Raw genomic sequence first — 12,920 nt, 5'->3', positions numbered from 1 at the left:
AGACAGGCTCTCTAAAATATATCCCGACATAGACCCTCTATGCGACCGCTGCAGACAGGCTCCAGCCACTCTGCTCCACATGTTCTGGACGTGCCCAAAGTTGCATACCTATTGGCAGGCCATCTTTGACACCTTCTCTAAGATATTTGGAAAGGTAGTAGAGCCATCCCCATATATTGCAATTCGGAGTGGCCCCAACGGACATCCACTTTAGATGGTGGGAATCTAGAATGCTGGCCTTCTGTTCACTCTTGGCCAGAAGGCTAATACTGTTAAAATGGAAAGACCCAGGTCCACCTGTCTACGGCCACTGGATGAGAGAGGTCATGTATCATATTAAACTGGAGAAGATCAGGTATACTGTCAGAGGTTGTACCGAAAAATTCCACAATATTTGGGATCCTTTCCTAACTTTCTTTGAGGGTATGGAAGCGGATAATGTGACAGAGGCGATCTGACTGGCCTTCCTCGTCTCTATTCTTTTATTCTTTTATGTTCGTACTTTTCTTTTTCTTTATCTACAGAATACAAGAGATGCATATGTCACTACTGTCTGGTGATTTGAAAGATAAAAGGAAAAACAATGATGAATAAATGCTTTATGATATTTTGGAATGATTGTGTCTGGTATAGGGGTGGGGGGAGGGGTGGGAGGGAGGGCCTTACTTTGCTTTTCTTTTCTTTTGGCCCATGTGGGACCGCCTGTAAAAAACTCAATTTTCAAATAAAAAAACCTTGTTTAAAAAAAAGAGCACCTACGGGAGGCTGCTATTTGAAACTGGCCCCGGTAAATGTCCAACCCCCCCCCCACCACCCAACCCCCTCCAATGTACAGTTTCTTCCCCCTTGAATGTATATATTTTCTTTTATGATCTCTGTCTCTTAAACAGTACTGTATAATAACTGTACTGTTTGTACTGAAAGAGTTCACAAATAACAGGGTGATTCTACACAACTTCTATCGCTGTGTGATTGAGAGCGTTCTTACTTCCTCCTGCACTATATGGTTTGGTAACATTACAGACCAGGAGAAGAAATCTCTGAACAGAATTGTGCGTCTCGCACGCAAGACAATCGGGGTTAGCCTGCCAGCTCTAGAAGAGATCTATGGTGCCAGGTTGCTTTCCCGTGCCTCTGGCATTATCAACGACCCCTCTGGTCACCCAGCCGCAGGCCTCTTTGTCCCCTTCCCCTCGGGCAGACACTACCGCTCTATCACACGCTCTACCTCTGGGTTTACTAAGAGTTTCTTCCCCAGTGCTGTGCGCAGCCTGAATAACTCCAAAGGCTAGATTTGTATATTATCCTATTTTGTTTTGGTGTGTTATTAGTCAGGTTGTGGAAGTGCTGTTGTTGTGTGTCTGTGCATCATGCACTTTGATTATATTTGTACTTTTACTGTAAATTGTGCCTCTATGCATTATGCACTTTACTATGATATGCACTTTTAGGGGATGTTGATATCAACTTTAGCATTTGTCCTTTATACTGTCTGTGTTGTGAAGGATCAGATTAAACCGAATATATATATTTATTTATATATATATATTTAATTGTATTTGTATATTGTTTGATATCCCCTGTATATTCCTTGTACAATATGCACTGAATATCCCTTTAGTCTACTAAACAGCCCACAATAGTTTCATTCTACCATTGGACGAGAACCTGGCGCCAGGTTGCCATACCCCTAGGTCCAAGTTCAATCGTGCCGCCCAACATGTCGTGGCAAGCCCCGGTTCCGCGCAGGAATATGTTGGGCGAAATACGAATGGTACTATTTGTTCATAGCGCATATATATATGGCGCAAGTAAAGTAGAACTTCCTTTTAGTCCAGTTATTTACCCTCCAACAGAGTGACAGACGCAAAGCCTCCCCACGACGCACGTGTGGTGTAGTAAGGCCTACTTGGCCCCAGAATAGGCATTGAGATATCGTGTAGATTAATAGTTGAATAGTCATAGTTTGGCACTATACCGTCGAGTTGGACGTATTCTATTAAGCTAATAATAGTCTATTTATGTATGGTGCATCGTTCGGTTAGAGTTCTAAAGTTATCAGTACCCCCATCGTTCCTGACGTTATCTGGACGCTTAACCAGGCTGAGCAGACCCCTAGTGGTGCTTGCATCCGAGGAGCTCCGGGCCAAGAGCGACTGGACCTGTATATTGGATTACTCTACCCGGACGACGGCGAGCCTTCCACGGCTTGGATTATGCTTTGGGTGCTTTGATTATTCCATGGATAAAGGCCAACACTGCAGAGTGTTGGAACTACCCCCCGGAGAGGACTCCAGGTGAGACGGCGCTCTACACCAGTGAGGTCGCCTCACGTCTCTCCGTTGTGGACCGGCAGCTACCGTCCACAGAGGGTCCAGCTGTATTCGTCTGCGGACCGAGGTTCTGTGGGCACCGTGTCCAAGACTTTGGATTCTCCCAAGACACCGTCGGCCAGATGGGATACCGCCAGCGGCTTCTCTAACCCCCCCCTCCTACTGTCTTACAACCAGCGGGACCCCCCCCCCCCTTAGTGTATCCAGCTATAATCATTTAAGTACCATCGCTATCGTTTCCTAAATATTCCAGGTTGTATACTTACTCCCTGCGTAACCAGAGATTGGACATTCAATGTTGATTTACCTACGAATACTCATTTGCCATAAAAGTGCATGTTTCATATTTCAAATCATAAATGTAATTAAGTGAACGTTGTATATACCTTTTGCTATATAAAATATTCGATTTGGTACATTTGTGTGGATTCGTTTCATCAGGTGGGAAAGTGTTCATCATACTTATATCATGTACTGGATGGCCAGAAGTTAAAGTACAAGAGGTAGTGGTATTAAATATCATATCTAACAATACAGTCAGGGAATTGTACCCCTCAGTTACAATTGGTCCTTCGAGCCGGAGGGTAACTAGTGTAATATTAATATAGTGTTATTAATATCGAAATGGCCTATGATGAACACTCCACGAAACGATCCTCCTAACCTAGAACGCCCGCGGCGCAGACGACAGACACCTCAGTACTTAGAGGCTTACACTGTCAGTCAACTACCTAGCCTTCGACAAACGGTAAACGCGGTAAAAGTAGAAAGTAAAATTATGTCTGACCTTAACGACCAGGTTTCCCCGACCACAGAGGCCCTAGTAGCTCCTAATGTAACTGACCAAGCTCACGGTGGGGACCAGGAGGGAATTGACATGCCTTTACCCCCCGCCACTACCCAAGAAGTAGTCCCCGACCAGCCCCGGGAGGAAGACGACCCTACAGAGAGAGAACTCTGCACGGAAGAAGAGGAGGAGAGCGCCGAAGAAATAGAGCTCCAGGACTCCCCAACGAGTACCCCCAGGAGCGGCTCACGCAGGAGCGGCTCACCTCCACAACCGCCTTCCCCCGGCGAAGCGGAGAGGGTGCTACAACAGGCGTTCCTCGTCAGCCTGACAGCCTCTACCGAACGCGATCGACTTCAAGCGCAACAACGGAGCGAAGAAGAGCGCATACGCCTGGAGATGAGACGCCTTCAGACGGAAGAGAATATGGCAAGAGACCGGGCAGACACCCAGCGTGCCGCTGCCGGTGCCCAAAGAGACGCAGAGCGCGAACTCGCTCTCATCCAGCGCGAAGCCGAGCGCGACAGACTACAAGCCGAGCGCGACAAGCTACAAGCGCAGCTAATGGAGCAGCTGATCCGCAAGGCAACACCCTCTCCCTCCGCCAGGGGTTCAAGGAACTCGTCGAGACAACAGTCAAGGGCAGCGTCTCCTCAACGAGCAAGCGACCCTGAACTTGACCAACAGACCGAGTCTAGACCCCCCGCAGACCCCCTTCCCAGACCGGTCCAAGCGAGACCCAGCTACAAGGAAGGAGCGGCATACACTGCGGAGAAGCTAAATAAACGATTACAGGATCTGGAAGATCTGATAGAGGAAGAAGAGGGAGAGGAGGAGAACCAAGCCCGACGACAGCACAGTACTCCACCGGACCAGGAGGTCCCATACAGTCCAGGCTATACCCCCGCGGCGCTGCGCTACAGACCCCCGACTCTATTCACGGGTGAGCACGACGCACGACCAGCCCCGAGGAATAGCACCTGGACCAGCGGGCCATGGTACCCTGCCAGTACCAGCCCACAGCGAGGCGCAAGAGGGGACTCGCCCAGGAGGTCTCTCCCCCAACGCTCGCCGATGTATCAGCCATCCACGCCGTCATACAATGCCACGCCGTCATTCCCAGACTTCGCCTATGAGAGTCGAGCACAGTACACGGAGCTCCGGATGTGCTTAGAGACAATGATGGTGGATGTCGCTGATGAGCGCCACAAGTATGCAATACTACTGAAGCACCTGAAAGTACCGCGAGCGCACAATATAGCGCTAGCCTATGCCACCTCTTCGACACCATACACAGCGGCCCTAGCGGCGCTGGACCAGAGATATGGACGTATATGGGATTACGTAATCCAAGAGATAAGGCATATTGATCGCCTACCCCCAGCCACAGACAATCGCTCACTAGACGACCTGTCAATCAAAGTGCAGTCCCTGGTGGGGATGCTGGGAGCGCAACAGGAGAAGGGCATGCATGAGCTATACGCCAACTCTAACGTCGAGAGGATTTTGGAGAAGCTGCCACCCGCAAGACAGGAGCGCTTTAGGAGGCAGAGAGATTACCGGGACCCCAACGGCCCCGAGCCATCCCTCCTTGATCTAGCCAACTTCCTGGCGAGAGAAGTCAGCAGCCTACGACTAGATACATTCGGGCGGAGCACGCCAAGCTCCAGAGAGGGACCCAGGAGAATAAATGATGGAAGAAGATCGGTGACTGTCATGCACCAATCAGAGTCAGTACCGAGCAGTAAGAGTCACAGCACCCCCTCGAGAAAAGAGAAGTGGAAGATAGCGTGTCCCTACTGTGAGAAAGAACACTGGCTGTCACAATGTGACCTATTCACAAAGATGAATGCAGAAGAAGTGAGTCAATGGATAAAGTCCAACCGGCGCTGTTATTGATGTGCGCAGCCCCACATGGCAGCCGAATGCCGCCTAAAGAAAAGTTGCAGCCGGTGCGATGGAGCCCATCTAGATATACTACACGAAAGTAACGGAAGACGGCCTATACCTGCACCACGGAGCGGCACCAAGGCAAGTGTCATGTACATTGACCCCGCCAGCAGCAGCGGAGCCCAAGTGCTCTTAAAGGTAGTCCGTGTGACATTGAGCTACCAAGATAAAGTCATGGACACTTACGCCGTCCTTGATGACGGGTCAGAGAAGACCCTTCTGCTCGCATCCGCTGCGGCCCAGCTGGGACTGCGGGGGAGCAAGAACGAAATGACGATTCGGACAATAAGAAGAGATTTAAAGACAATAAAGGGCGAGAATGTCTCCTTCACCATCGCAGCAAACGGGCAGCCAGAGCGACGGTACAAGATCACAAATGCTTTCACCAGCCAAGAAATAGGACTATCGCAGTACACCTACCCTGTCACCAAGTTGATGGATAAATATGTGCACCTGCGCCAATTACCTATCCCGCTCATAGACGGCGCTACCCCGACCCTGCTGATAGGCTCCGACCATGCAGAACTCATAGTCCCGATTGACCGGGTCCATACAGGCCCCCGAGGCTGTCCTGCAGCAGTCGAGACCCGCCTAGGGTGGACCCTACAAGGCCCCCTCGCTAAATCTCTCAACCGAACAGCAGCCACTAGCTGCTTCCACTCCAGAACAACAGAAGAAGACACCACTCTCCTGCAGCATGTCGAGAGGCTATGGACCCTAGAGACAATGCCCTTTAAGAACGAAAAGAAAGATATTCGTTCTAAAGAAGACATTTACGCCATCAACCTACTCGAGCAGGGGACAAAGAGAGTCACAGTCGGCGGAGTGATGAGATACGAAACTCCACTCCTGAGGCGAGAGGGAATGCCCACCTTTCACGCAAAGAAAGACGCCACGGAGCGCTATCTATTGAACACGGAGCGGCGCCTAGCCAAAGACCCCGCTCAAGAGAGTGTGTACCGCGCTGAGATTGAGAAGCTAATCACAGCGGGACACGTAACAAAGATTGACATTAAAGAGGCCGATCAGACGACCGAATCATGGTACGTGCCGCATCACAAGGTCCATCACAACGGCAAGGATCGCATTGTGTTTAACTGCAGCTACCAGATCGGATCCCAAAATCTGAATAAAGAGCTCTTGCCCGGCCCCACACTCGGCCCCTCCCTACTAGGCGTGCTACTGCGCTTCCGCCAGGACAAGGTGGCTATCAGCGGGGATATCAAAGGGATGTTCTTGCAGGTGAGACTAGTAGAGGAGGACAAGCCCCTGCTACGGTTCCTATGGAGAGAGAAGATCGGAGATGAGAACCCAGCCATCTACCAGTGGGACGTACTCCCCTTCGGAACCACATGCAGCCCGTGCTGTGCTACATTTGCACTACAGAAACACGTCACAGAGGACCCAGCAGCAGATGAAGAGGTCCAACACAGTGTGAAGAACAGTTTCTACGTGGACAACTGTTTACAAAGCGTTTCGACTCAAGAAGAAGCCGAGGCTCTCCTAATCAAGTTACGCGCCTCCCTGATCAAAGGCGGCTTTGATCTCAGGCAGTGGGCCAGCAGTGACCCGCACGTATTGCGCAGCCTCTCCTCCGCGGACAAGGCTGCCAGCAGCGAGACCTGGATGGCGACAATCCCGGGAGAAGCCCAAGAAATGACACTAGGACTAGTCTGGCGCTTCAAAACAGACTCGCTCCACTATAGACACAAACCCTTGGCTCCAGAGCAGGGAAGGTCGACGGCGATACCGACCACCAGACGGAGTGTGTACAGAACACTCGCCAGACAATATGACCCGTTGGGATGTATTCTACCTTACACCACCAGGGCAAAGATGATTGTACGAGCACTATGGGACAAGGACCAGGGCTGGGACGACCCAATACCCACACACCTTGCCTCAACATGGAGAGAGTGGGAGACGGAACTCCGCTCACTCCCAGGCGTCAATATACGCCGCAGCTACTTCCCATCCACAGTGAGGCCAGAGACATGCGAGATTGATCTACACGTCTTCAGCGACGCCTCCGAAGTAGCCTACGGATCGGTGGCCTACCTGCGTGCCCAAGAGAAGGGAGGAAAGATACACACTGCTTTCATCCTGGCCCGCTCAAGAATAGCCCCACGTAAGCAACAATCTATCCCACGTCTAGAGCTCTGCGCAGCCCTCGCAGGAGCGCATCTAGCCACGTTAATCCAACGTGAACTCACCATTCCGGTGCACAGAACAATCTTGTGGTCAGACTCCACGACAGTACTCACATGGATCAAGTCTGATTCATGCAGATACAAAGTCTTCGTGGGAGTCAGAGTCACCGAGATTCAAGAGTTAACCGAAGAAGCAAGCTGGCGGTATGTGGACACCAAACACAACCCAGCTGACGTCATCACCCGGGGAATGTCTCTGGATGACCTAACCCGTCGCAACATCTACAGTGACGGACCAGAATTCCTCAAGCTCCCGGAAGGAGATTGGCCTACGCCCACCCCGCGGGAAGCAAGTAACGAGGAGGCTGAGAACAAGAAACCTATGTTCTGTGGACTGAGCACTGTCGCCTCCACAGACCCCAACATAGATGACTGCATTACCCTAGAGAGTGCGCAGCAAAGAACATTCCTGCGGCACCACCCAGAGATTCAGTCCACCACTGACATGTCAGCAGCTGACTACGAAGAAGCAGAACTTCTTCTACTACAACGAGCCCAGAGAGACTCGTTCCCCGATGAGCTAGACTGTCTACAGGGAGGAAACCCCGTCCCATCAGACAGCAGACTGATTCACCTGGCACCAGAGAGTGACGCCCATAATCTCATCAGAGTGGGTGGTCGCCTGCGGAGAGCCCCCGATCTACCAGATGACATTAAGTACCCGATCGTCTTGAACAGCCGACACAAGGTCACAGAGCTGATCATAAAGAAATACGACGAGGATGTACACCACGCAGGAGCAGAGAGAGTCTTCGCAGAGATCAGACGTCGTTATTGGATATTGCAAGGGAGAGAAGCAGTACGGCGCTTCCAGCGAACCTGTCTAGACTGCCGTAAGTGGCGCGCGCAGCCCAGCATACCCCGGATGGCTGACCTACCCCCCTGTCGCCTCCGAATCGGCGACAAGCCATTCCACTCCACAGGCATGGACTGCTTTGGCCCGTTGTATATAAAGAGAGGAAGAGGCACCGAGAAGCGGTGGGGTATTGTATTCAAATGCATGACCACCAGAGCGATACATATCGAGCTCCTTCCGACCATGAGCACAGACTCATTCCTTATGGCCTTCCGAAGATTCACATCACGGAAAGGAAAACCGTCTACATTGTTGTCTGATCACGGGACCAACTTCAAAGGCGGAGAAAGAGAGCTGAGAGAGAGCTTCCAAGCTATGGGCCCAGAACTTAAGACCCACCTCGCTCCATCCCAGATTGACTTCCAGTTTAATCCCCCGAACGCACCCCACTTCGGTGGAACCTGGGAACGAGAAGTACGTTCTATAAAGATAGCCCTGTACGCCGTACTTGGGGCCCAGACTGTGGCGGAGGAAGTCCTAATGACAGTCCTCACGGAGATCGAGGGAGTATTGAACTCAAAGCCCCTCGGTTACGTCTCCAGTGATGTAGCAGATGTCGACCCAGTCACCCCCAACACACTCCTAATTGGGCGGCTGGACCCCGCGCTACCCCAGACAATGTACAGGCCTGAAGAAGCGAACGGCCGAAGAATGTGGAGGTACAGCCAAGTACTAGCTGACAAGTTTTGGAGCAGCTTCCTACTTCACTACCTACCGTCTCTACAGACCCGCCAGAAGTGGGTAAAAGAGAGAGACAATTTGACAGAAGGAACAGTCGTCATGATTATTGACCAGTCACTACCCAGAGCTATGTGGCCGGCTGGCCGCGTAAGCAAAGTGATCACCGGTGCCGATGGCAAGGTCCGAGCAGCTGAAGTACTCGTCCAAGGGCGCACTTACACACGTCCCGTGGCGAGGCTCATAGAACTGCCCCGACTCCCAGATACTATCGATGATGACCATGACCCCCTGACTTTGTGAGTTGACTGACCCTTACAGCGGACCTTGAGTGGTAGACAGTGCGGTTAATCTGTCTCTGCTTAGCTAATTAGGTGGGACTAATTAGGGGGCGGCTGTTGTGAAGGATCAGATTAAACCGAATATATATATTTATTTATATATATATATTTAATTGTATTTGTATATCGTTTGATATCCCCTGTATATTCCTTGTACAATATGCACTGAATATCCCTTTAGTCTACTAAACAGCCCATAATAGTTTCATTCTACCATTGGACGAGAACCTGGCGCCAGGTTGCCATACCCCTAGGTCCAAGTTCAATCGTGCCGCCTAACATGTCGTGGCAAGCCCCGGTTCCGCGCAGGAATATGTCGGGCGAAATACGAATGGTACTTTTTGTTCATAGCGCATATATATATGGCGCAAGTAAAGTAGAACTTCCTTTTAGTCCAGTTATTTACCCTCCAACAGAGTGACAGACGCAAAGCCTCCCCACGACGCACGTGTGGTGTAGTAAGGCCTACTTGGCCCCAGAATAGGCATTGAGATATCGTGTAGATTAATAGTTGAATAGTCATAGTTTGGCACTATACCGTCGAGTTGGACGTATTCTATTAAGCTAATAATAGTCTATTTATGTATGGTGCATCGTTCGGTTAGAGTTCTAAAGTTATCAGTACCCCCATCGTTCCTGACGTTATCTGGACGCTTAACCAGGCTGAGCAGACCCCTAGTGGTGCTTGCATCCGAGGAGCTCCGGGCCAAGAGCGACTGGACCTGTATATTGGATTACTCTACCCGGACGACGGCGAGCCTTCCACGGCTTGGATTATGCTTTGGGTGCTTTGATTATTCCATGGATAAAGGCCAACACTGCGGAGTGTTGGAACTACCCCCCGGAGAGGACTCCAGGTGAGACGGCGCTCTACACCAGTGAGGTCGCCTCACGTCTCTCCGTTGTGGACCGGCAGCTACCGTCCACAGAGGGTCCAGCTGTATTCGTCTGCGGACCGAGGTTCTGTGGGCACCGTGTCCAAGACTTTGGATTCTCCCAAGACACCGTCAGCCAGATGGGATACCGCCAGCGGCTTCTCTAACCCCCCCCTCCTACTGTCTTACAACCAGCGGGACCCCCCCCCCCCCCCCTTAGTGTATCCAGCTATAATCATTTAAGTACCATCGCTATCGTTTCCTAAATATTCCAGGTTGTATACTTACTCCCTGCGTAACCAGAGATTGGACATTCAATGTTGATTTACCTACGAATACTCATTTGCCATAAAAGTGCATGTTTCATATTTCAAATCATAAATGTAATTAAGTGAACGTTGTATATACCTTTTGCTATATAAAATATTCGATTTGGTACATTTGTGTGGATTCGTTTCATCAGGTGGGAAAGTGTTCATCATACTTATATCATGTACTGGATGGCCAGAAGTTAAAGTACAAGAGGTAGTGGTATTAAATATCATATCTAACAATACAGTCAGGGAATTGTACCCCTCAGTTACAGTCTGTGTTTTTACATTTTTTGTTTCTGTACTGTTTCTACTCTGCTCCTGTTTTGGATTAGTTGTAGACACACAGTGTTTGCTCTGTACCTGTATTCCAATGTGGATTCGTCCATACATGGCAAATAAAATCTCTGACTCTGACTCTGATGTCGTAAATTTCTGGATGTAACAGTACTGTATATCTGTATGTCGTCTATGACTCTATGTCATAAATGTCACTATGAATTGAAAATGGGGGACCCTGATGTAAACAAGACGAAAGTCTTTCACTGGTCTGCATCCCCTTAACAATTGTGTGTATTGAGCCGTACTGTATTGTACCCATTCTGCAATCTGTTAATACAATTTTCAATCAATCAATCAATAACTAAACTTTCAAACTTTGAACTTCTTCAGACCTTTATGCACTGTAAATCTGAGCAGAGTCACTGATCGGTTTGTATACTTCACTCAAACTGTCAACTCACTCAGTGGAGGGCTGGACATACTGTACACACACACACACACACACACATGCACACACACACAAACAGAGGGAACTGGTATGTGATTGGTCTAATGATATGTACAGGGATAAAGGTGAATAGCTCAATACTTTCTGCATGCTTCGAGGCTGTAGTAAGTTACAACAACAGCCTACAGGCCACAGTACATTTTTACATTTAGTCATTTAGCTGACGGTTTTATCCAAAGCCACTTAAAACTTCTGTACGGCAAGTCAGCAGGAAGGGAACAACAACAACAAAGGACAGAGGACTAATAGACAAGATGAGGAAGCATGACTCACATAAACTACTGTACATATAATTATATTAGTGATGCACGATATATCGGCCGCCGATATAATATCAGCCGATATGGCAGTTTTTTTTTACACATCGGTATCTGTCCGATATCAAGATAGGGCCGATATGGGCTGATATAAAAAATAAAAATAATAATAATAATTAAAAAATAATTACCTTTTTCTTTTTCTTTTTTTTAACATGTTTTGGCCTTAAATAGTTTCAAAATATCAGTAATTTCTGAAAATAAGTTACAAAAAATAAAAAATTAAAAAAATTCGTTTTGGAAAATAGCTCTTTATTTGATTATCATAAAAAAGTGTTTTCTATACAGAGATATCGACATCGGTAAATATCGGTATCGGCCAGAACAGCAATATTAATATCGGTTATCGGTATCGGCCACAATATATCACTAATATATATATATATATATATATATATGTTATATTGTCTTTATATATATATATTGTCTTTGTCTGAGGCTTCATCATCTACTTTTACAAGTCCCGATAAAAACAATAATCGTTTTAGTGAAGACAATGGGGGGAACAAGAAACGAACAAAAAAACTCTCTCTCTCTCTCTCTCTCTCTCTCTCTCTCTCTCTCTCTCTCTCTCTCTCTCTCTCTCTCTCTCTCACACACTCACACACTCACACACTCACACACTCACACACACATTCTTGTTGAACATGCACATGAATGCATTGCTGTTCTCAGTAGTTTCGGGAAACAAAATTATATTCCTTTTATTAATAATAATAATAATAATTTGAATAGCCTAATAGTATAGTAGTTGTTGTTGTTGTTATTATTATTATCATACGTATATCTTAGTAATACACTAGTTAGTAGCTGCAGTTGGCATAGTAGGCCTAGTAACAACTGTGATGTTGTTAGCATTGTTATCTTACCTGCGTTGAGTCGCACCAACAGGTGCAGACAGATAATTACTGTCCACATCTTCACCGAAACATATTCCTCCTTTCGAACAATATCCCAACTATTTAACAATTATTTGCAATTGGTGTCATATTTTCAAAACACCGCCGAGATGTCTGTACCTTCCTTCCTGTTAGAACTAGTAACAGAATACACTTCAGAAACCACAACAGACCACCTGCGACGTCAACCGGGGGACTTTTCCTCGCCGTGTGTTGGAATGTTTACCAGGAAACTACAGCACCGCGTCTGTCCGCACAGGGAATGTAACTACACCTGTTAGTGTACTTTACAATGAGAGAGAGAGAGAGAGAGAGAGAGAGAGAGAGAGAGAGAGAGAGAGAGAGAGAGAGAGAGAGAGGGGGGGGGGGAGAGAGATTAATGAGAGAGATAATGCATAGTTATCTCATAGTTATCATGGAGCCTGAGCGAGTGTTGTCACTTAATGTAGAACTACTTGTTGTATGTTAAATAAGAACTACATGTACTGTATTATTTATGTATATTCAAATAACTAGATGTACTGTATTGTACTGCTAATTTGTTTATTAACCTTATTTATTATTATTATTATT

The 12,920-nt window shown here is 47.9% G+C and overlaps 1 protein-coding gene across 3 annotated transcripts in view; it reads right to left on the bottom strand.

Annotated features, from left to right (window-relative positions):
- il20ra (interleukin 20 receptor, alpha) overlaps positions 1-12,546 on the bottom strand; it is a 53,453-nt gene extending 40,907 nt beyond the window's left edge. For all 3 annotated transcript variants that reach the window (XM_084313847.1, XM_084313849.1, XM_084313848.1), the window contains exon 1: positions 12,318-12,546. In XM_084313847.1, the coding sequence (XP_084169973.1) occupies positions 12,318-12,366 (49 nt within the window). In that variant the 5' untranslated portion in view covers positions 12,367-12,546. The remainder of the gene's footprint in view (positions 1-12,317) is intronic.
- Positions 12,547-12,920: the final 374 nt, after the last annotated feature.

This window comes from Notolepis coatsorum, assembly GCF_963971535.1.
Source record: "Notolepis coatsorum genome assembly, chromosome: 5".
Classification (NCBI taxonomy): Eukaryota; Metazoa; Chordata; class Actinopteri; order Aulopiformes; family Paralepididae; genus Notolepis; species Notolepis coatsorum.
Note: the sequence above shows the minus strand (reverse complement) of the source record. Positions and strands in the feature narration are given on the sequence as shown.